The sequence below is a fragment of the Sinohyriopsis cumingii genome, chromosome 16 (genome assembly GCF_028554795.1).
Source record: "Sinohyriopsis cumingii isolate HCF-2022 chromosome 16, ASM2855479v2, whole genome shotgun sequence".
NCBI lineage: Eukaryota > Metazoa > Mollusca > Bivalvia > Unionida > Unionidae > Sinohyriopsis > Sinohyriopsis cumingii.
Genome location: NC_142976.1, coordinates 48,133,506 through 48,160,589, shown reverse-complemented (window position 1 = coordinate 48,160,589; position 27,084 = coordinate 48,133,506). Strand labels below are relative to the sequence as shown.

At 33.5% G+C, this 27,084-nt stretch overlaps 1 protein-coding gene across 2 annotated transcripts in view; it reads right to left on the bottom strand.

The window, feature by feature from the left end:
- The window catches only part of LOC149780367 (sodium/glucose cotransporter 4-like), a 92,274-nt gene that overhangs the window by 27,737 nt on the left and 37,453 nt on the right, over nucleotides 1-27,084 (bottom strand). For both annotated transcript variants that reach the window (XM_089937266.1, XM_089937267.1), the window contains 2 exons: nucleotides 22,016-22,123; nucleotides 15,113-15,263 (listed from right to left, as the gene is read on the bottom strand). In XM_089937266.1, coding sequence (XP_089793392.1) covers nucleotides 15,113-15,263; nucleotides 22,016-22,123 — 259 coding nt within the window. The remainder of the gene's footprint in view (nucleotides 1-15,112; nucleotides 15,264-22,015; nucleotides 22,124-27,084) is intronic.

Sequence of the window (27,084 nt, the reverse complement as noted above, 5' to 3'; positions counted from 1 at the left end):
TCTTCTCGATATAGCCTCCATTAAATCCCACACATATTCTTTAGGTCCAACTCTTAAGGTAATTAACAATGTTTACTAATGAACATATTTATCTTATTTATTGGACATGTGCTGTTTGCTATGTAACATATACACTCACTTGTAAGACAAATCCAACTGCAAACTGTACAGACCCAGAACTGCCATAAACATAATGTGCTGGTTGATCTGGGTATATGCAGTTTGTTAGAAGTAATCAGTAGAACAAATAGACCCAGATTTGCAGGCACATTATGCCATGGCAGATTAGGAATGTTGTTTGCAGTTTAACTCAATTTATAAGCAAGCATATATGGTATTTTCAAACTTTCTGTTTTGGAATGCCAGGTGTTTAGTTGCTTAAGTTTCTTAGCTGATGATGCTTTGTACTCACTGACAGAAGCATCAGGTCACTAAATTTAAAGTAATAACTCCACTTGGAAAGTGCAAAAATCAGATCAAATGCCACCTAACTAAAAGAAGTGTACTTGCACTTGCTGACAAAAGGTAATTTTTTTTTTATGGGAATGGAAATATTATTTTACTTGCAGACCCACCCACCCCCCAGTATTCTAAAAGATCATTCTTTGTATTTAAACTAATTAGAATACATATGGTTAAAAAAATTGTGAATATTTAAATATTAACTGCCTATTGCATAAGCACCTGGTAAATGAGCAATTAGGATGGGAGTTCATTGTAGGTGAATCTTTTGTTACAGAGTGAATAAGAACGACATACAAGGATATATTGCTGATCAACCAGATCAACAGTCAAACATTGGTTTATTATTAACAATTAAAATTTTGAGTAGCAAATGATGATCAGTACATTATCTGAAATGGCTGACTATTGTCACATTAAGAAAACTGAGCGTAATTATCACCATTTTAAAATGTAATATATTACATGCACATTATATGGCACAATTAAACTTATACGCTGTTGAAATTTGGGTTGCACATTATCTAACAGTGCATGTTACATATACCAAAATATGGTACATGACATGTATTAAAATAAAATAAAAATCTTCATCTTCATATGAAATCGAAAATAATTTTGCCTCACATATATATATGTGTGTGTGTGTGTGTGTGTGTGTGTATATGTATATATGCAATAAACTGACAACGAACAGTGCAAAACTATTATCTGACTTGCATGAGGGCTTTCGACTCTTAATCAGTCTTTTTGAAAAGGTAAATGCAAAACGTAGACAAGACAAACAAATAAAACACAAAATCCATTGTGTTTGCATAACTTTACATGGCTATAGGAATTAAACCTTTAAATTTATTATCTTTTCAACTAGTTTATTTGAACTGGATGCTGGAAAATATTTAATTGACCTAGAAGCTGATGAGCCATACTGACATCTGTTGTTTTATGTAAATCTATGTAAGCGCAAATTATATCCCAGATTTTTCATGGTTAAAATAGTAATTATAGGTTATTAAGCTAATTTCGAGAATTATTTAAAAGAAAATGTGTCGGCTGCAAAAGATAATTTTATTTGTGCATGGCTTTTTTTTCTAGTCTTCCTGGTTAAAACCTCTTGGTTTCAATGTTCTAAGGCAGTATCCAGTAAGATTTCTTTTCTTTCCTGGTTTCGGAACTCCATTTGGGGTTGTGAGCAATTGCAATAAGTGTTATACCACTGAAAGTGTGGCCAGGGGAGGAGAAGTGTTCTGCGACTGGGCTTATGTACAGCTGTCATTATGGCTCATCGATTTCAAAGTCAATAAAAATATTTTCTAGCATCTGCACAAGTTGAAATAAACTAGTTGAAACATAATAAATTTAAAGGTTTAATTCCTGTAGAAACAGCCATGTCAAATTTTGCAAACAAAATAGTTTTTGTTTTATTTGTTTGTCTTGTTTGTTTTGTATTTGCCTATGAAAAAGACTCATTAAGAGTCGAAAGCACTCAGGCTGGTTAGATACTAGTTTTGCACTGTTTGTTGTCAGTTTATTGCATTTATAGTAATCAATCACTGACACACGTGATCCCTTTCTGGATCCAGTGCACTTGAAAGGTCTGTTATTTACCATATGATTTGTATATATATATATATATATATATATATATATATATATATATATATATATATATATATATATTTGTCAGAGAACAACTAAATACATAAAACAAACTGTGTAGAACTAGTGTTAATCTAGCCTATTTTATTTTAGGTCCTAACAGCCACATTCTCAAAGGCATATGCAACATACGAAAGATAAAAGAACATAATAAGCTCAAAAAGAAAGAATGCCCACCAGTATTTACAAAAGAGAAAGGAAATTTTGCAAGTTTTGGGACTTGTAAATATGTGTTACCTTGTAGAGATTCATTGATCAATATACAGTATATGTATACATGGCTCACATGGATCCAATGTCTTTCATCAAACAAGCATTACAATTTTGGGGAGCATGCAATTCTTATTTGAGCATCCTTGTGATCTGACTCAGTTTGCCCAATATGCACCCTAATGATCTGTAGCAACCCATTAGATTTGATTTAGTCTGCCTATGATGCACCCATTTTGATCTCTGGAAAGCCATTAGATTTGATTTAGTTTGCCTATAATGCATCCATTTTGATCTCTGGAAAGCCATTTGATCTGATTTAGTTTGCCTATGATGCATCCATTTTGATCTCTGAAAAGCCATTTGGGTTTTGTTCTTGTAATAGAGACGCTATTTTTTTTATCTTAAAAGAGATATCTCAGATTTAAATACAGACATTATTTATACTTTAAGAGATATGTCTCTAAAATTTAAATACAGACAATTTTTATCTTAAGTGAGGTGTCTCTCAAATTTAAATATGGATATATCTGTTTAAAATTAAGATATCTGCTTCAGGAATTTAGGTCTCTTTGTTTTTTTAAAATAAATTCAGATATCTTTTGTTGAATAGAATATCTATATTTTAGATATAGATATCTATGAAAATGCAGACACACACACACACACATATATAAAGACAGAGAGAATAGTTGATAACAGCACAAATACAAAACAGTTTCCCAACATTTTGAACAAACAAGCTCTTGGTAATGGTAAGGAACTTACATATATAAAACAAACACTAAACACAAAACATGAGAAATTTTTGATACATATCCGTTTCATTTATAGAATCCACAAAGAGATAACAATATAACAAAGAAGAAAAAATAATTCAAAACAGTTTAAAAAATGGGTAAATTACATTTCTGCTTTTTGCTGACATCAGCCCAGTAAAGTTGAACAACAAAAGCTATAAAGGGATTGTCATCCCTTCTCACAGAGAATCAAACTATTTTGATTCAATTCTGGGCCAGAAACAAACAATGAAAATAATGTGTGATAAATCAATTCCATCAACAAAGTTTACAGCAGAAATTTTATCCCAGTAAATGTATGCACAGACATGATGGAGGCACTAAACGAGGCATGTCAAGAGAAAGCTGTAGGAGGATATATATATATATATATATATATATATATATATATATATATATATATATAATGATATCTCTACTGTAACATAGATATCTTTATTTTCATGCAAAAAGAATATATAGTAAATAAGTTTTCTGTTTAAAAAAATGTATATCTCAGTGATACCTCTATTCAGACATTACAGTCAGACCTCTAATGAATAGAGATTAACAATGTATTAAGCCATAAGGCTTTCTATATTTACTACCTGTATTTGTAAATGAAATGCATAAACAAACACAGAGCCAATGACTTAATTGATCCATACCTTAATAAAGTGCTATGGTCTTGCTTGAATGAATATTTGGCCATCATGGGGAAAGTATTGTAACTTTAATGAGACTAACTTTCCCAGTTCTTATGCAAGAGGGGAATTCACTGCATAATATATACATTTTTATCTGAAGTCACTGCATAACACAAATACTGATGGGAATTGGCTGCATAACACATAAATACTGATGGGAAGTCACTGCATACCACATAAATACTGATAAAAATTTGCTGTATAACACATACATTTTTATCAGAAGTCACTGCATAACACAGATAATTTTGGGTATTGGCTGCATAACATAAAAATGACGGGAACTCACTGCATAACACATAAATATTGATGTTAATTCTCTGCCTAACAAATAAATTCTGATGGAAGTTGCTGCATAACACATACACACTGATGGAAATTCACTGCATAACACAAAATACTGATGGGAAGTCACTGCATAACACATAAATACTGATGGGAATTCACTGCATAACACAAAATACTGATGGGAAGTCACTGCATAATTATAGGTTACTGCATTTGTATGGGAAAATAGGAACGAGCTTTCGGAATGAATACTGCACAAACATGTGAGTGCAGTATATCCTTCCGACAAAACAAGTTCCTATTTTCCCATACAAATGCAGTAACCTTTTTATTATATGCTCATTTTTTTATTCAACCTAAGGTTTAATTATATAAACAAAATACACTACAAGAAACAACGTAAATGAATGAATGCTGTATTCCAAACTAAATACACAAGCGCAGATTTGACATTACAAAATGACATCATTATTAATGCGCACATAGCTCCGCCCAGATAAATTTGAACTTAGTCACGCAGTCGACATAACTTTCGAAAAGAAAATGGCGTGTCTAGTTAAAATTGAAATTTGCAGTCATATTGTAAATGACTGGGCATTGCAACGACTTTTCCATTTGATCTGGAGTGAATATATTTTGGTGTTTTGTTTCGATTCGACGAAAGTTTGTGATTTTGGACTGGATTCATCTGTGCAAATTATACATGAAATACATCGGATTGAAGTGGCATGGGAGAAGCGTGTTTACGTCTGCAAATGTGTTTCTGTTTCTGTCACTGAATGTTTGAAATCATAACGTAGGGAAAATATGAAGTCTTTCAATTGCAATTTTCAAAAAGACGCTATGGAATTTAATGTGTATTTCATTTTGAGTGCAGTAAGGAGCATGCAATTGTACTTATCATCGAAATTATAGCACACTTTCGAAATGTGTAATCCAGATTGAAAACCTATGACATGGCTCATGTAATTCGGATTTGCAGAATTAAGAAAAAACATTTTGAGGAAATTCAGGGTGTAAAACTGTAAGTATATTTTATTTTGCCATTCTTATCACCAGCTAAAGAAAACAGTATATGCATTGTTATTTGTAAGAACCTAATCCGTCATTTATACAAGGTAGCTAGCCTAAATCGGTAACATTGTATCAACGCAAAATGTCAAGACAGCTGGGTTTTTTTGCAGTCCACGAAACATGTTTAAGTTCATTCAGAAACAAATTAACAACCACAATTTAAAGAGCCTCTTTTGTGAGTGTACATGGTTTGTTTACAAATCAAAAGTGCTGGCGTCTGAGTCCATTGTTTATTTACCAAAAGAAAGTAGTTCTTTTATTCACGTGAATGCTATATGTGTATTATCGCGCGCGTTCAGTATCGGGGAATACTGAACGATTCTGTCCATGTAAAGTTAACGGGGAAAAAAATGAGCATATAATAACACAAAATACTGATGGGAAGTCACTGCATAACACAAAATACTGATGGGAATTCACTGTATAACACAAAATACTGATGGGAAGTCACTGCATAACAATAAATTCTGATGGGAAGTCACTGCATAACACATAAGCACTGATGGGAATTCACTGCATAACACATAAATACTGATGGGAATTGGCTGCATAACACATAAGCACTGATGGGAATTCACTGCATAATACAAAATACTGATGGGAATTCACTGCATAACAAATGAATACTGATGGGAATTCACTGCACAACACATAAATACTGATATGAAGTCACTGCATAACGTATATATACTGAATAAACTGAAATATTTCATACATGAAAAAATAAGTATTTCTAGTTCAATAATCAATTTGGGGAAAAATCATATACAAAAATATTACACGACATTCAGGAGGACTCTAAAATATCTACACGTTCATTAAATATTAAATTTAAGTGCATCACACATAACTGAACTAAAGCTGCATCCAAAGTACAATATGTTTGAATTTGCTTACAGACATGAGTATTGGAACATTAATAACTATTATATTATATGGAGTTATATAGGTATTGCATCAAACCTTTTTTTGTCTTACTCATTATGGCCCAATCAAGATATTTCTGCCCTTCTTCATGTCATTTTGCTTAACGTACCTTACTGCTCCGTTTAGCTGAAGCTTTTGTCAAAGAGAAAGCAGTAATCATATAGGACATGGAAGCAAATATATTAACATATATAAATATCATTAAATGATACAAAGAAATATTGAAAACATATACCAAGCAGAACATGTGCAAAAATTCTAATTTAATATCAAATCACCAACAAGAAAACAGTGTTAATTACCTTGAGAGTTGGACCAAAGGAATGATAGAGGGATATAAAGTGGACTCTAGGATGAATTAATCTTAATATATGTAAGGTAGTTAAAGATTTTAAGACTAAAGCCTTGAACTGTTGCCAAGATGAATTCACACATGCTCTAAGGAACTCATACTTCAAATATCATTAATCAAATGGAACATACAGTACATGTAGTATATTTAGCTAGTTCAAAAGATCCTGATGGTTTCCTAGCATTGTTTTCACCTATAAGGTCCTTTGATTTCCACAACACAAAGCACATGTAAGCAGAACCATCAAGTCATTGACAAAAAAGGTACTAACTCACTCATAAATAATGGAGAATATTTCATTATGATTTATGAAAAGATCTGCAAACAGGAAGACATGAAGTACCATAAATCGGTCAAAACTTAATTTAAATTTAAATCTCAACAAAGGAAATGGGTATGCATTATTTTAATAAGATTTGAAAGATCTAAACCTTGTATCAATTTCAGTTTAATGTGTGTTACGTTGAAAACTGCCAGTCTCAGATTTACATACTGGTATTAAAGATATGCATAGAATAGCTTCTCTGTACACGTCAACTATATGTTGACTAGGTTTCTTAAAGACAATATCTCCATGTATTCATTCGTTCTCAGACATTACAATATTTTTTATTTTAGACTTCATTTAAACAAAAATTTAAAAACACTCAATTATAAAATCAATGCCTGTATATAGAATGTTTAGTACAAAAACAAATATTTATGACTTCTATGATCTCACTGGGCATAACAAAACTAAAGGCAATGAAAAAGTACATGAAATTTGATAAAAGAACTGGAGAAGTCACTTAAAATACTTAAAAGATCTCATTTATATCTCACACCTTGTCTGTCTGATTCCCCATTGTGTGTATTTATAATCATCAAATCCACTGTTGTGGTTTTCTTCAAATTTGTACTCTGTTTGCCTTTTTAAGGGGAATAACTCTGAGAATAAAGCTCTTGTTATAAAAAGGGAAATAACTTGAATTAATGTTGGAACACTTGTAGAAATCCATTACAATGATGATTTCTAACACTAAGGAAAAATAACTAAGTTTTCACATGAACAATAACCTTTCGACACTAACAGTTTTTACAAACAACTTTCAATACTATTACAAAAACAGCCATCCAAAGAATAGCTGATCCCCAACCTACTCCACCCCAAGCAAACCAAGGATATTTTAAATATAAACTTAACATAATTTTGCAATTTCATGTCCTGTAATCTTGACTTTTTATCTGCTAATCACACACTCAGCTAGAAGCTGCACATCTTCAATGGTAATGTAATCATGAAGTTGATCAAAACTGAATACATGAAACTGGTGAAAATCAATGCAGCATGTGGAGCGAAAAATGACAATTTAAGCCTACTGACCTTGACCCTGACGTATGGGTTTCAAAGTCAATACAACGATGCCTCTGCCCAAATGTAGACCAGTTATGAAGTTTGAGGAAAACTGGATCAAAGAAACTTGACATTTTGAGTGGAATCCAAGAAAATTACAATGTCTGCTCCAGTGACCATGACGTCTTACCACTTGCATTGACAATGAATAAGGAATTGTCCTTGCCCAGTGAAGTGTACCTATGACTCTGATGAATATTAGGTCATGGAAACTTTACTTATTAATGCAGAAATGAAAATCAAATATTCTTAAGAGGGCCTCAAGGGAGAATGAGTCACCTTCTATAAATAAAATATTACTCTTATTATTATTATTGAGAAAAAATGTTTCGACCCCTCCACAGATCTCATCAGGTGGTAGAAGCAAATCAAAATTGTATCACTATGATTTGATGAAGATTTCTGCACGTCTTTTTCTTCTCTTTTTTGAGCAAGAATTAGTTACATACTAGTAAATATCCAGCAAGTATAGGATTTAAGAGAGCCTGATCCAGGTGACAGAGAAAAAGAAAAAAAGTGCTTTAAATTTCAAAGATTTCAGTCAATACCACCCAAGACAATGTGTACATCAGAAAGTTGCTCCTATTTTTTAATCAAATATTACCATATTTTCTAATGTATCAGAAAAAAAATTACATATTTTCCATCAAGGACTGAAATTCAGCTTGTAATCTACTTCAATCTGTACATCTCATAGTATGCAATACCCATTTGTACATCTCATAGTATGCAATACCCATTTGTACATCTCATAGTATGCAATACCCATTTGTACATCTCATAGTATGCAATACCCATTTGTACATATCATAGTATGCAATACCTATTTGTACATCTCATAGTATGCAATACCCATTTGTACATATCATAGTATGCAATACCCATTTGTACATCTCATAGTATGCAATACCCATTTGTACATCTCAAAGTATGCAATACCCATTTGTACATCTCATAGTATGCAATACCCATTTGTACATCTCATAGTATGCAATACCCATTTGTACATCTCATAGTATGCAATATCCAACTATAACTACTGTTGCTGAGTAGGATTGTAAACAGTGCAGTACATGTGCACCATGCAAGATTCCACTAACGGCAGGTAATATGATACAAATGAACATCAATGTTATGGTTATTTTATCTTATACTATTTGCATATTTCTTCATAATATGTGCAGATTCAGTCAAAACTAGCCCACAGTCAATCATTCATCTGAGCATCATTGTCATTGAAGCACCCTGTCTTTACATCAACATCTTCAACAGCAATGTTATGGTTATTTTATCTTATACTATTTGCATATTTCTTCATAATATGTGCAGATTCAGTCAAAACTAGCCCACAGTCAACCATTCATCTGAGCATCATTGTCATTGAAGCACCCTGTCTTTACATCAACATCTTCAACAGCAATGTTTAAGATTACATGTACTTTTAAACATTAACAATCATAATCCCTATCATAAAGATATTAGGCAATTCTATTCTGATAACAGAAAATAATTTGCATGAATTGTGTATTGTGACTCCTATCCTTGCAGACATTATTTAACTGATATTTTCTTCACATTCAATATCAGGAATTCAAATAACTGCATGCATTAGCATCTTCAAAAATGAGTAAATGAAAAGGCATACTGGTTTGTTACATCGCAGCTTGATGATATCTTGTTAAACAGGCATGACCAATATTGCACATAACATTAAGTAATTATCCTAAACTCATTAATTACTAGCTGTACACTGGTCATCTGCATCCTGCCTCATCGAAGCATGTGCTATAAATATCTCTGATGCAACTAAAAGTGCAAGAGGTTGTGTTTTCCTAATCTGTATCTTTTTTAAAGTGGTGTCAACACACACAGCAAAAGACTTCCTTTACGTCTCTTTTTTAAAGTGGTGTCAACACACGCAGGAAAAGACTCCCTAATCTGTATCTTTTTAAGTGGTGTCAACACATGCAGGAAAAGACTCCCTAATCTGTATCTTTTTTAAAGTGGTGTCGACACACACAGCAAAAGACTGCCTAATCTGTATCTTTTTTAAAGTGGTGTCGACACACACAGCAAAAGACTTCCTAATCTGCATTTCTTTTAAAGTGGTGTTAACACACACAGCAAAAGACTCCCTAATCTGTATCTTTTTTAAAGTGGTGTCAACACACACAGAAAAAGAATTCCTAATCTGTATCTTTTTTAAAGTGGTGTCAACACACGCAGCAAAAGACTTCCTAATCTGTATTTTTTTTAAAGTGGTGTCAACGCACGCAGCAAAAGACTTCTAATCTGTATTTTTTTAAAGTGGTGTCGACACATGCAGCAAAAGACTTCCTTAACATCACTGGTTCACAACCTTTTCTGTCTGTGACCCTAATAAATAGTTCTTCTGAACCTCATGACCATGTTTCCACATTTTGACAAGTTTTCTCAAGCAAAATCAAGGTGACCCTCCGGATTGTTCTCCCAACCCTGATTTGGGTCGCAACCGGTGGGTTGGGACTGGGAACCACCGTTTTATGTACTACTTTGTTGAAACTGAGTATCAGTGGAATAAACTGACAGGAGTAAATTCTTTCTGATTATATCAGGAGGATCTAACAAATGTCACAAATGCAATCATAATTTGTTAATGACATTTTCATCAGTTTTGATGGATTGACTTCAGAGCACTTTGTGACAAAGTGCTGGTACTTGGAAGTATTATCTTCATAAATAAGTTATATGCAACAAAGACTGATTTTATATCAATCAGTTAATCTTTTAAAGAAAATTAGCTCGAACAATGGAAACCACGTAAAATGTTATTGACTTCAATTAAATAAAGAAAACCAAGTAAAATTTCATTAGCTTTAATTAAGTAAAGGAAACAAAGTAAAACATTATTGACTGTAATTAAATAAAGGAAACCAAGTAAAACGTCATTAGCTTTCATTAAACAAAGGAAACAAAAATATTAACTCTGAGCTTTATTTATATTATAAATGTATAGCCAGTACACCCCTCAGGATTTATCCATACTTTATCATACATAGTGAGGTTTCAGTGGAATGGTGTAGATGACTGTACACTAATGTTTCAGTGAGATGGTGATAGTGATTGTACAGATAATTTTCTCTATCAAAGACTGGAAATAGTGAGGTTTTGGGGGGATGGTGATAGTGATTGTACAGATTTTCTCTATCAAAGATTGGAAATAGTGAGGTTTTGGGGGGATGGTGATAGTGATTGTACAGTTTTCTCTATCAAAGATTGGAAATAGTGAGGTTTTGATGGGATGGTGATAGTGATTGTACAGATTTTCTCTATCAAAGATTGGAAATAGTGAGGTTTTGGGGGGATGGTGATAGTGATTGTACAGATTTTCTCTATCAAAGACTGGAAATAGTGAGGTTTGGGGGATGGTGATAGTGATTGTACAGATTTTCTCTATCAAAGACTGGAAATAGTGAAGTTTGGTGGGATGATGGTAGTGATTGTACAGATTTTCTCTATCAAAGACTGGAAATAGTGAGGTTTTGGGGGGATGGTGATAGTGATTGTACAGATTTTCTCTATCAAAGACTGGAAATAGTGAGGTTTGGTGGGGGGATGATGGTAGTGATTGTACAGATTTTCTCTATCAAATATTGGAACCTCCTATTATGGTTCTCTCTGACTTGTCAAGGAATGAAGGAATGAAGGAATGAAAAACATTGTAATTACCAAGTGGTTAATCCAACCAGGATGTCAATGGCTGAAACCCAAGTAAGGAAGTGGTCGTCTGGTATGTAATGCATAAAAGAAATGAAATGGAATACTTTTACAAGATACTTTAGGGGAAAATATAAATGAGACTGGTTTCCTTGCATATTCCAATCTGACATTCTTAAATGAATAGGTATTACTGACACTTGAACAATGCATCATGATTACCCAAATTAAGTGACCAAGGGAATGCATATCTATCTAATCTCATGCTGGGAGAAGAAAAAAATCCTAATTTTTGGGTCGTTCCATGCCTACCTTCCAGTTTCATAATATCTTCTAATATTTGCAGAGAACTCCCAATTATTACATTATGTCTTTCGATTTTCATTTCTCCTATAAAAGTCCTACATAAATAGATACAACTTATGCAATCCATGGAAGCCATGTTCTATTTTATCACCCATGAATAGTGTTATGATGAAATAATTATTACCACACTACAAAGAATTTTTTTCTTTAGTATATAGAATGTTAATTTTAAACATTATTCACATCAATTTATGAATTTTGTAACCCTACAACAATATTAAAATCAGAAAATAAATAAACCACAACAAAAACATAAACCACAATTATAATAAAGGTTTAAGCAATTAGTTTCTATCCCAAGATTAATCAAAATAATCACTGCTGTAGCATCTCCACTGCTACAGAAGAAACTTAACATGAGTGAATATATGGCATTTCTGTACCATATGCAAATGTTAATTACCATCATTAAATTAAATGAAGAAATGCCCTCAAGAAACTGATTCATAATAAATGTCTAAATAAATATGTTATTTAGTAAACAAAGAAACTAATTCATGATAAATGTCTAAATAAATATGTTATTTAGTAAACAAAGAAACTAATTCATAATAAATGTCTAAATAAATGTTATTTAGTAAACAAAGAAACTAATTCATAACAAATGTCTAAATAAATATGTTATTTAGTAAACAATGTTAAATGCCTTTCGAGTTGTGAATAAGGAAATAAGGTTTGATACAAAACATGGGAAAAATAGTTGTCACAAGTAGAGTAGCTTTAGACTGTGTATTTAGGCACTGTTAGTTGCAACAAAATTGGGCATCATTTATTTACCAATCAATTGCTGGTGGTTGAATAGCACACACTGCAGAACATTGTTTCTCTGAATTATGTTGGAGGGCCAGTCCTCTTCACAAGATAATTGCAATGATAACGATTAAGTGTTAATTAGTCACACTGGCTTTCTTGCTTGTTTACTTATGACTACTGAGCCGTTTGGCCACAGCTAACCAGAATATGAAGAGAGGGCACATCCTGGGGGAAAATAAGGCATGTCACAGAAAGAAGCAGCATGTCCTTTGAGAATTTCACGCAGAAAGATAGTTCAATATTGTGTTAAAATGGGGCTTTAAAAAATGCCATGACAAACCTCCCGATTTTAGATCCCAAACTCCCATTTTTTAAAAACAATCTCCTTACTTTGCTTTTGAAAAGTTGATGGATATGGGAATGCACTGTATCCCTATGACAAGAATAACCCAGGTCAATACAATGCGTCATCTTAAGTGCAGAGTTCTACACCATAGGGCCCTTGACATATGAAAATGTCTGCAACCAGTGAAAATTCAACTTGATCTTGACATATAAAGCCTCATTTACAAAATGTTGGTTAGAATTCCAAAATGTTTGAAACAAAATTCATGGCTGACTTGAAGTGTTGTTGAAATGTGATGTGATGTTATAAGAAAGATAGGGGTTACACTACTCTATGCTTCCATTGATATGGTGAATAAATAACAAACCAAGAGATTATTCATTTCTAGACTGGTATTCATAACAATTTTAACACATAATAAATTAATACCCAAGAGATTATTCATTCATGGTCTGGCATTCTCAATATATTTAACAACAATAAAGTAATACCCATGAGATTAATCATTACTAGACTGGTATTCACAGTGCTTTAAAGACAAATAAACTAATGCCCAAAAAATATTCATTAATAGACTGTTATTTTGAAAACTTTTAACAAATAATAAACTAATACTCCAGAGAGTATTATTTTCTAGACTGGTATTCAAAACACATAAAATTCTACAAATCCAAAAAGTTTCCTCAACTGTAACTTTTCAAATAAGAATGTTCAAATTTCATAATTCTCTTTGTTCATCTCTTTGTCTGAAAATGTCAAAAATATAAACACACTCCATGAAAATGTCAATGACATAAACACATTTCATGAAAATGTCAATGTCATAAACACACTCCATGAAAATGTTAATGTCATAAACACACTCCATGAAAATGTCAATGACGTAAACACATTCCATGAAAATGTCAATGTCATAAACACACTCCATGAAAATGTCAATGACGTAAACACATTCCATGAAAATGTCAATGACATAAACACACACCATGAAAATGTCAATGTCATAAACACACTCCATGAAAATGTCAATGACGTAAATACACCCCAAGCATTAATTTCACTCGCACTACACAAGGAACTATGGGATATTTGGACATCATTATGGTCTAATAATAATGACAGAATCTAACCATTAAATAACGAAACTGAAAATTAAAGAAACCAGCATAGTGTATTGTATATAAAAAAAATAACAAGAGCTATTAACATATAAAATGTTATGGATTTCATCATGTCACATAATCAATTCTTTTGTCTTCTTCTTGTACATTACAGTCACATTTTCCTACTCTATTATTGCCTTTAGCCTTGGGAACAGTTCTCCTATGATGTCTTGCTGGAATAGTACCCAAGCCGAGGGCAAGAACACCATACCCAACCAGACAATGCTACTGGGCAGTTTTCAATGGATAAGTCGGTAATGGATTTACTATTTCTCATAACCAAACGTGACATATGATGTTTTTAGCCAATCAGAATGCAAGAACTGTATCATGTGATGTATTAAATGATAAGTAAAATAGTATTAAAAAATTACTCAGACACCAACACATATCTTCTGTATAAAGTGAGTGGAATTTATTATTCTGAACCATGAAAAGTTTGACGATTTTTAAACCTAAGGGATACATTGTGTCCTTTACTTTTAAGAATAATTATTTACATTTGAAAACTAAATATACAACTACCTACAACAAATGTTGTATGATTTTAGATTGTTTTGACATGAAATAATGCAGACCTATCCTTTTTGCAAAAAGTTATATAATATGATATATCACTAGCAGACATCCTTAAACCAGCAAAAACCCTGCAAAAATGCACTGCAAGCAATAGCTCACAATAATAATAATAATAATAATTTACATCAGATATGTATGTTCTGCATCGCAAGCTTTCTTCAAGATGCTAAAAATCTGTGATTTCAGTCTTTGATTACTTTTCCAATGTTAATTTTGCACTGATGTCCATTGGTTTATATTGCTTAGTATGTAGATTCATAATAATTCATGGCATGACATATTTAAAGAACATTTAATGTTTTTCGATTACAAATGTAGTGATAACAAAATCCACACGAAATAACTTGCTAAACAATACCTTCCAATAATCATGACCTCCAACTCTGAGGCTTGTTTCCGGATCCGTGTCCAGATGTCCATGGCAAAAATTGTGCTGCTGCTGTTGAAAATAGATGTAAGGGATGACATCAATGCTGCCATCATCACAGCCAGCATCAAACCCCTGGCACCTAGAAAGGGAAAATGTTATGATTACTGCTGTTGAAAATAGATGTAAGGGATGACATCAATGCTGCCATCATCACCGCCAGCATCAAACCCCTGGCACCTAGAAAGGGAAAATGTTATGATTACTGCTGTTGAAAATAGATGTAAGGGATGACATCATCACTGCCAGCATCAAACCCCTGGCACATAGAAAGAGAAAATGTTATAATTACTGCTGTTGAAAATAGATGTAAGGGATGACATCAATGCTGCCATCATCACTGCCAGCATCAAACCCCTGGCACATAGAAAGAGAAAATGTTATAATTACTGCTGTTGAAAATAGATGTAAGGGATGACATCAATGCTGCCATCATCACTGTCAGCATCAAATCCCTGGCACATAGAAAGAGAAAATGTTATAATTACTGCTGTTGAAAATAGATGTAAGGGATGACATCAATGCTGCCATCATCAAACCCCTGGCACATAGAAAGAGAAAATGTTACAATTACTGCTGTTGAAAATAGATGTAAGGGATGACATCAATGCTGCCATCATCACTGCCAGCATCAAATCCCTGGCACATAGAAAGAGAAAATGTTATAATTACTGCTGTTGAAAATAGATGTAAGGGATGACATCATCACTGCCAGCATCAAACCCCTGGCACATAGAAAGAGAAAATGTTATAATTACTGCTGTTGAAAATAGATGTAAGGGATGACATCAATGCTGCCATCATCACTGCCAGCATCAAACCCCTGGCACATAGAAAGAGAAAATGTTATAATTACTGCTGTTGAAAATAGATGTAAGGGATGACATCATCACTGCCAGCATCAAACCCCAGGCATCTAGAAAGGGAAAATGTTAAGTTGGTCAAATTTTATTCAGCAGTTAGATGTAAGGGATGACATCAATGCTGCCATCATCACAGCCAGCATCAAACCCCTGGCACCTAGAAAGGGAAAATGTTATGATTACTGCTGTTGAAAATAGATGTAAGGGATGACATCAATGCTGCCATCATCACCGCCAGCATCAAACCCCTGGCACCTAGAAAGGGAAAATGTTATGATTACTGCTGTTGAAAATAGATGTAAGGGATGACATCATCACTGCCAGCATCAAACCCCTGGCACATAGAAAGAGAAAATGTTATAATTACTGCTGTTGAAAATAGATGTAAGGGATGACATCAATGCTGCCATCATCACTGCCAGCATCAAACCCCTGGCACATAGAAAGAGAAAATGTTATAATTACTGCTGTTGAAAATAGATGTAAGGGATGACATCATCACTGCCAGCATCAAACCCCAGGCATCTAGAAAGGGAAAATGTTAAGTTGGTCAAATTTTATTCAGCAGTTAGATGTAAGGGATGACATCAATGCTGCCATCATCACAGCCAGCATCAAACCCCTGGCACCTAGAAAGGGAAAATGTTATGATTACTGCTGTTGAAAATAGATGTAAGGGATGACATCAATGCTGCCATCATCACCGCCAGCATCAAACCCCTGGCACCTAGAAAGGGAAAATGTTATGATTACTGCTGTTGAAAATAGATGTAAGGGATGACATCATCACTGCCAGCATCAAACCCCTGGCACATAGAAAGAGAAAATGTTATAATTACTGCTGTTGAAAATAGATGTAAGGGATGACATCAATGCTGCCATCATCACTGCCAGCATCAAACCCCTGGCACATAGAAAGAGAAAATGTTATAATTACTGCTGTTGAAAATAGATGTAAGGGATGACATCAATGCTGCCATCATCACTGCCAGCATCAAACCCCTGGCACATAGAAAGAGAAAATGTTATAATTACTGCTGTTGAAAATAGATGTAAGGGATGACATCATCACTGCCAGCATCAAACCCCAGGCATCTAGAAAGGGAAAATGTTAAGTTGGTCAAATTTTATTCAGCAGTTAGTTGTAGGCAAAAATTGTGTACATGTTTTTCTACATTCAGTGGTGGATTAGCCTCCTTTGCACAAAATGTGAAAAGCTTCCATGCCTGGGTGTTTTGTGTCATACTTGATCAAATCCTGGTAAGTAGTTTTTTTTTTTTTAAATGTGCTTAAATGTTTTCTATTTTTAGTAATGGTGGCACCATGTGTACAACCTGAATAGCCTTCATGCCAGGACTGGTCAAATTCTATGCAGTGAATTTTAAGAAGTTAAAGGTTTTTCTATTTGTAGTAATGGCAGCCACATCTGATCAAGGATTTGCATCATTTGTAGAGATCTGAAAGGTTTTCATATCAGGTTGCCTTCTGTCGTGGATTTTCATCATTTGTAGAGATTTGAAAGGTTTTCATATCAGGTTGCCTTCTGTCGTGGATTTTCATCATTTGTAGAGATCTGAAAGGTTTTCATATCAGGTTGCCTTCTGTCGTGGATTTTCATCATTTGTAGAGATCTGAAAGGTTTTCATACCAGGTTGCCTTCTGTCGTGGATTTTCATCATTTGTAGAGATCTGAAAGGTTTTCATACCAGGTTGCCTTCTGTCTTGGATTTTCATCATTTGTAGAGATCTGAAAGGTTTTCATATCAGGTTGCCTTCTGTCGTGGATTTTCATCATTTGTAGAGATCTGATAGGTTTTCATACCCGGTTGCCTTCTGTCGTGGATTTTCATCATTTGTAGAGATCTGAAAGGTTTCCATATCAGGTTGCCTTCTGTCGTGGATTTTCATCATTTGTAGAGATCTGAAAGGTTTTCATATCAGGTTGCCTTCTGTCGTGGATTTTCATCATTTGTAGAGATCTGAAAGGTTTTCATACCAGGTTGCCTTCTGTCTTGGATTTTCATCATTTGTAGAGATTTGAAAGGTTTTCATATCAGGTTGCCTTCTGTCATGGATTTTCATCATTTGTAGAGATCTGAAAGGTTTTCATATCAGGTTGCCTTCTGTCATGGATTTTCATCATTTGTAGAGATCTGAATGGTTTTCATACCAGGTTGCCTTCTGTCATGGATTTTCATCATTTGTAGAGATCTGAATGGTTTTCATACCAGGTTGCCTTCTGTCGTGGATTTTCATCATTTGTAGAGATCTGAAAGGTTTTCATACCAGGTTGCCTTCTGTCGTGGATTTTCATCATTTGTAGAGATCTGAAAGGTTTTCATACCAGGTTGCCTTCTGTCGTGGATTTTCATCATTTGTAGAGATTTGAAAGGTTTTCATACCAGGTTGCCTTCTGTCGTGGATTTTCATCATTTGTAGAGATCTGAAAGGCTTTCATATCAGGTTGCCTTCTGTCGTGGATTTTCATCATTTGTAGAGATTTGAAAGGTTTTCATACCAGGTTGCCTTCTGTCAAGTTTGGCTGAATTCATTAGCTCTGGACAAGAGGTCATTTTAAGGTTTTTCTAATTTTAGCAATGGAAGCCATAGTTAATGGCAGAGCAGCAGCACCTGTATACATGTGAGAGTCCTATATGGCAAGACACAATGTGTTCGAATTATGAAGAGCAATTTTTATAAGAAGCTGCATTAAGGTTTAGGAGCAGTGACCATATGTGTGAGTAGATAGGCATCTTTTGCATCTAACTGAAGGGTTTTCATGTCAGGATGCTTGCTTTCAATCTTTGTCAATTTGTCTCTGTTCAGATGTTGTTGAGAAGTAATTGCATGTGGCCAAATTTGATGGTCCACCAGCATCACTGTTTTACAAATCTGAAAGGTCTTCATGCCAAATTTGATGGTCCACCAGCATCACTGTTTTACAAATCTGAAAGGTCTTCATGCCAAATTTGATGGTCCACCAGCATCACTGTTTTACAAATCTGAAAGGTCTTCATGCCAAATTTGATGGTCCACCAGCATCACTGTTTTACAAATCTGAAAGGTCTTCATGCCAAGTTTGATGGTCCACCAGCATCACTGTTTTACAAATCTGAAAGGTCTTCATGCCAAGTTTGATGGTCCACCAGCATCACTGTTTTACAAATCTGAAAGGTCTTCATGCCAAATTTGATGGTCCACCAGCATCACTGTTTTACAAATCTGAAAGGTCTTCATGCCAAGTTTGATGGTCCACCAGCATCACTGTTTTACAAATCTGAAAGGTCTTCATGCCAAGATGATTTCTATCAAGTTCAGTCAAAATCTCTTCAGGACATGACAAGTTAGGTCAAATTTTTTTATTCAACAGTTCTAGAAATGTTACACTATTTAGGTTTGTTCCTATTTTTAGTAATGGGAGTCATATTTGATGTTAGATCAGCATTATCTGAATAAATCTGAAAACCCAAACCCTGATCCTTTCTGTCAAATCTTTCAAATTTGTTTGGCAGTAAAACATACCTGGGACCCAGGTAAGGCACTTTTAATGTGGCATACTCCCCCCCATCACAATTCAGAATTTGCTTGTAATTTTATACAAGCCTGTTTAATTGACAAAGAACAGTGGGTAAAATAAATTGTCTCCTAAAACAATGCAATTTTCATTTACATCATCAACAATGACAGTTTTGATCAGAAAATGCAGAGGTATGGTGTATATTAATGTCAATGGCAAAAACAATGTATAATTCAACTTGGAAAATTTCTGAAAATATAAGTTTGATTAATTAAAAATCAAACAAATCTGGGCTAGAGTTGGGTGGGGTTTGACAATAACTTTTTTAAGTATGAAGCCCACAGGTTTAACAGTTTAAATTTCTTGAAAAGTTTAAATTCAACAGAATAAAATGGAAGTTTAAATTTCTTGAAAAGTTTAAATTCAACAGAATATAATGGAAGTTAATAACATTTATCTTTAATCTGAAAGAACAACTGTATACAATTTGTGCTTCTTTGTTAGATCAGTTAGTGGAGACATCATAATAACTGACAAAAACTGATGGGGGGAAATGATATGGTCCTGTTCTGACTCTGAGTATTGGCCCTGATAAATGTCTGACAATACACTGAGCATTGGCAATAGCCCTGATAAATGTCTGACAATACATTGAGCATTGGCAATAGCCCTGATAAATGTCTGACAATACACTGAGCATTGGCAATAGCCCTGATAAATGTCTGACAATACATTGAGCATTGGCAATAGCCCTGATAAATTTCTGACAATACATTGAGCATTGGCAATAGCCCTGATAAATGTCTGACAATACATTGAGCATTGGCAATAGCCCTGATAAATGTCTGACAATACACTGAGCATTGGCAATAGCCCTGATAAATGTCTGACAATACATTGAGCATTGGCAATAGCCCTGATAAATGTCTGACAATACATTGAGCATTGGCAATAGCCCTGATAAATGTCTGACAATACTGCCTATTTCCAAACCTTGTCCAACCCACATAACTTCACAAAGTCAGTATGGGTGTCCATGTTTTGCAACAAAATAAATTGCCTAAATGCTTGATGCTCTTATATGATTAACAAATAAGCACCGAAATGACAATTTACGGTAAGCACAAAAACAACATTAATTTTGGTTTAATGGCATAGGCATGATCTTTGCTTTGTTTTAACACTAATTCACTTTTGATTTTTGCTGTTTGACATGTTCATAATTAAAAGAAACATTTATAAAATCACATAACTTGGGACAGATATAATTTTAATATCCACAATTTGAAAAAGCAGGCCTGATGGACCTCACAGCTTCAGGAAAGTGGTGGCTTCGAGCCAGCGGACCTGTATTAGTGTTGAACACTGGTGTGATCACTGTCTCCCTGTTGTTCCATATTTTCTACAGATTATATTTTAATATCTAATGAGTCACAATGAGTTGAGAATTCAGAAAAGACTGAACACACATACTCTGCCTCGTTATCTATAGACAAACCAAGCCTCATTAGAAACTGTAAACTAAACAAAACCCAAAGTTACATACTTTTTCAGTTGCATCTGTAAATTTAAATCATGAATTTTATTCATTTTTAATTGTTATAACATTAATTCATTGCCCTTGGTCATTTCTTTGGTGATGTGGACATGGATGAAAAGGTGTAGTGGTGTGGACCCAGTTTGAACTCCTTGTAGAGCAAGAATTAAAACTTCTCTAATGATATTATAGTTTCATATTTTAAAAAAACAAAAACAAACTGTTAATGTTATCAAGTATGTTCCAGTAGGGTCCACTCTTGTTTGGTATATATTTGTATTTTTCTATGTTAACCTCCAATTACATTATATTTCTGTCAAATAAGTATGTAGTGTCTGTGCACTTAGACGAGAATTAATTACTGGGTTGATATGTGGGTGTGTAATACAAGTAACTTTTAGCATCATGTTTTGGTGCTGTGTACATATACAAGAAGGTGTGGGGTGGTGCATGTAGTCAAGGCAATGGGTGCCATAATCTGTGGACCCAAAAAAACAATTAAAAATTCCTCTAACCTGTAGGATAATATATATATATTATTTTACAAAAGAATTAAGAGATATGCAAGTAAATAAGCAACTAAAAAGCTGCAAAATCTGCTGTTTAAAAAAGTTGAATTCTCTTTATTGGGTGATTGATATAATTATTTATTTATGAACCTTATTCTGTCTGAATTTTATTCTATTGTCCTCTGAACTAATATTGTAAATAAACTGTAGAATATCAAATGTTTACCAATAGTTGTGATGTATAACATTATAACAAAAATGTATGAATATCAAAAGTTTACAAAATGTTTCATTGTGCTATATATCACTTTTGATAAGTGCATAAAAAAACGTAAGTGTAAAGTATTAAAATAGGACAATGAAAATCATAACTATTTAGAAAGTTGATTAATTATTAAGTTTACGTACCGTATGGCATCAAATTAATAACAAGGGATGGGTAGGCAATATTGGAACAACCAGTCTCACTCCCACACACAGCTTTGCAGATCTCTGGGTCAACACAACCAACGGTATCTAATGGTAAAATGTAAAGGTATGAAACAACAGTATCTAATGGCAAAATGTAAAGGTATGAAACAACAGTATCTAATGGTAAACTGTAAATGTATGAAACAACAGTATCTAATGGTAAAATGTAAAGGTATGAAACAACAGTATCTAATGGTAAAATGTAAATGTATGAAACAACAGCATCTAATGGTAAAATGTAAAGGTATGAAACAACAGTATCTAATGGTAAAATGTAAAGGTATCAAACAACAGTATTTAATGGTAAAATGTAAAGGTATGAAACAACAGTATCTAATGGTAAAATGTAAATGTATAAAACAACAGTATCTAATGGTAAAATGTAAAGGTATGAAACAACAGTATCTAATGGTAAAATGTAAATGTATGAAACAACAGTATCTAATGGTAAAATGTAAAGGTATGAAACAACAGTATTTAATGGTAAAATGTAAATGTATAAAACAACAGTATCTAATGGTAAAATGTAAAGGTATGAAACAACAGTATCTAATGGTAAAATGTAAATGTATAAAACAACAGTATCTAATGGTAAAATGTAAAGGTATGAAACAACAGTATCTAATGGTAAAATTTAAATGTATAAAACAACAGTATCTAATGGTAAAATGTAAAGGTATGAAACAACAGTATCTAATGGTAAAATGTAAAGGAATGAAACAACAGTATCTAATGGTAAAATGTAAAGGTATGAAACAACAGTATCTAATGGCAAAATGTAAAGGTATAAAACAACAGTATCTAATGGTAAAATGTAAAGGTATGAAACAACAGTATCTAATGGTAAAATGTAAAGGTATGAAACAACAGTATCTAATGATAAAATGTAAAGGTATGAAACAACAGTATCTAATGGTAAAATGTAAAGGTATGAAACAACAGTATCTAATGGTAAAATGTAAAGGTATGAAACAACAGTATCTAATGGTAAAATGTAAATGTATAAAACAACAGTATCTAATGGTAAAATGTAAAGGTATGAAACAACAGTATCTAATGGTAAAATTTAAATGTATAAAACAACAGTATCTAATGGTAAAATGTAAAGGTATGAAACAACAGTATCTAATGGTAAAATGTAAAGGAATGAAACAACAGTATCTAATGGTAAAATGTAAAGGTATGAAACAACAGTATCTAATGGCAAAATGTAAAGGTATAAAACAACAGTATCTAATGGTAAAATGTAAAGGTATGAAACAACAGTATCTAATGGTAAAATGTAAAGGTATGAAACAACAGTATCTAATGATAAAATGTAAAGGTATGAAACAACAGTATCTAATGGTAAAATGTAAAGGTATGAAACAACAGTATCTAATGGTAAAATGTAAAGGTATGAAACAACAGTATCTAATGGTAAAATGTAAAGGTATGAAACAACAGTATCTAATGGTAAAATGTAAAGGTATGAAACAAAAGTATCTAATGGTAAAATGTAAAGGTATGAAACAAAAGTATCTAATGGCAAAATGTAAAGGAATGAAACAACAGTATTTAATGGTAAAATGTAAATGTATGAAACAACAGTATCTAATGGTGAAATGTAAATGTATGAAACAACAGTATCTAACGGCAAAATGTAAAGGTATGAAACAACAGTATCTAATGGTAAAATGTAAATGTATGAAACAACAGTATCTAATGGTAAAATGTAAAGGTATGAAACAACAGTATCTAACGGCAAAATGTAAAGGAATGAAACAACAGTATTTAATGGTAAAATGTAAAGGTATGAAACAACAGTATCTAACGGCAAAATGTAAAGGTATGAAACAACAGTATCTAATGGTAAAATGTAAATGTATGAAACAACAGTATCTAATGGTAAAATGTAAAGGTATGAAACAACAGTATCTAACGGCAAAATGTAAAGGAATGAAACAACAGTATTTAATGGTAAAATGTAAATGTATGAAACAACAGTATCTAATGGTAAAATGTAAAGGTATGAAACAACAGTATCTAACGGCAAAATGTAAAGGAATGAAACAACAGTATTTAATGGTAAAATGTAAAGGTATGAAACAACAGTATCTAATGGTAAAATGTACAGGTATGAAAGCCCTGAATACCTCTCATAAGCAGCTGAACTTCCACTTATTATAGCTCTATCTGCTCAAGAACGCCACAAATATTTGCAGTGCAGACTCGACTGTGTACAGTGTAGACCCAACTGCATACAGTGAAGATTAAATATGTACGTTGTAGACCCAACTGTGTACAGTGTAAACCCAACTGTACAGTGTGGACCCAAATGTGTATAAGAAAGACTAAACTGTGTACATGTAGACCCAAATGTGTACAGTGAAAACCCAACTGTGTACAGCGAATACCCAACTGTCTACAGTGAAAACCCAACTCTGTACACTGAATACCCAACTCTGTCTATGTAGACCCAACTGCATTTAGTGAAGACCCAACTGTGAACAGTGTAGACCCTACTGTGTACAGTGTAGACCCTACTGCATATCACAGAAATCCAACTATGTACACTACAGATCCATTGTGTACAGTATTGAGACAACTGCATAGTGTAGACCCTACTGCATACTATAGAGATCAAACTGTGCATGCTACTGACCAAACTGTGTACAGTGTACACCAAATGCAATGTAGACCAAAACAAAATTAAAAAAGTGCTGACCCAACTGTATACAGTGTGGAAACAACTGCATAGTGCAGACCCATGTACATACAGAATGAAGTGCATGCAGTGTATACCTAACTGTGTACAGTGTAGACCTAAATGTATAGTGTAGTCCCAATGTGTACAGGATAGACTTAATTGCATCATGTAGACCAAACGTGTACAGAGTAGAAATAATTATATACTTTGTAGACCCAATGTGTACAGTGAAGACCGAATTGTATACAGTGTAGACAAAATGTGTAAAGTGAAGACCTAACTGTATAAAGTGTAGACCCAATGTGTACAGTGCATACATAACTGTATACAGTGTAGACCCAATGTGTATGATGTAGACATAATTGTATACAGTGTAGACCCAATGTGTATGATGTAGACATAATTGTATAGAGTGTAGACCCAATGTGTACAGTGCATACATAACTGTATACAGTGTAGACCCAATGTGTATGATGTAGACATAACTGTATGGTTTAGACCCAATGCATATAGTGAAGACCTAATTATAGATAGTGTAGACCCAATGTGTACAGTGAAGACCTAATTGTATACAGTGTAGACCCAATGTGTCAAGTGAAGACCTAATTGTATACAGTGTAGACCCAATGTGTCAAGTGAAGACCTAATTGTATACAGTGTAGACCCAATGTGTCAAGTGAAGACCTAATTGTATACAGTGTAGACCCAATGTGTCAAGTGAAGACCTAATTGTATACAGTGTAGACCCAATGTGTGCAGTGTAGACATAATTGTATTCAGTGTAGACATAATTGTATATAGTGTAGACCCAATGTGTACAGTGTAGACCTAATTGTATACAGTGTAGACCCAATGTGTCAAGTGAAGACCTAATTGTATACAGTGTAGACCCAATGTGTATGATGTAGACATAATTGTATGGTTTAGACCCAATGCATATAGTGAAGACCTAATTATAGATAGTGTAGACCCAATGTGTACAGTGAAGACCTAACTGTATACAGTGTAGACCCAATGTGTCAAGTGAAGACCTAATTGTATACAGTGTAGACCCAATGTGTCAAGTGAAGACCTAATTGTATACAGTGTAGACCCAATGTGTCAAGTGAAGACCTAATTGTATACAGTGTAGACCCAATGTGTGCAGTGTAGACATAATTGTATTCAGTGTAGACATAATTGTATATAGTGTAGACCCAATGTGTACAGTGTAGACCTAATTGTATACAGTGTAGACCCAATGTGTGTAGTGTAGGCCTAACTGTATATAGTATAGACCCAATGTGTGTAGTGTAGACCTAATTGTATAGTGTTTACCCAGATCTGTTGACATGTACTAGAATAGTCTATGTTGTTTTTTCTACCAAAAATGTATATGCTTGAAAGAATGTCACTACATGGTACTTCAATATAAGGCCATCCTTTTGCATCATGGATCTCATATTTAGTTGTAATATTACATATAAAATACCTTAATACAAGCTGTTTATTTTACAAGGTGTATAAAACCATGGATTCCATTTCATTATTTCATAGTAATATTACATATAAAATACCTAATACAAGCTGTTCATTTTACAAGGTGTGTAAGACCATGGATTCCATTTCTTTATTTAATAGCAATATTACATATAAAATACCTTAATACAAGATGATTATTTTATAAGGTGTGTAAGACCATGGATTCCATTTCATTATTTAATACTAATATCACATATAAAATACCTTAATACAAGATGTTCCTTACATTTATTGATGTTGACCTGAAAATTTAACAAGTTACAAAAATGTTAAAATTCACCATGCTGTGTTAGAAGAAACTACAGTTACTTCTAGTTTCATGAATATCAATGGTACATGTATTACTCTATGTTATTTCAAATTACCAGCAGTAAGGAAGTCGCATCACTGATGCTAAAATGATTGTTCCAGTTTTGTTTTGATGAGAGAGAGAGGCATGCATATGTACTCCATTGCATTTTCTTCTTGCACCTCATGATCAAAACAAAATATGAAATGATACATAAGAGAGAGAGAGAGAGAGAGAGAGAGAGCAGCCCTTCTTCATGCTATTGTGCAACTTACTGCCCCTGTTTAGATAAAGCTTTTCTCAGAGAGAAAAGAGCAAATTAAATAATAAATGGAAACTATTAAAAAACATACCATACACCTTCAGTTTCAAAGTTTAAATATTCATAATATATGTTGTGATTCCAATTAGGTTAAATCCCAAGAATGATTATTTAACATACTGTGTAATTTTCTTTGCAAGTACAACAACCTCTCCATTCCCAACATATAAGATTATCCTTTCAGT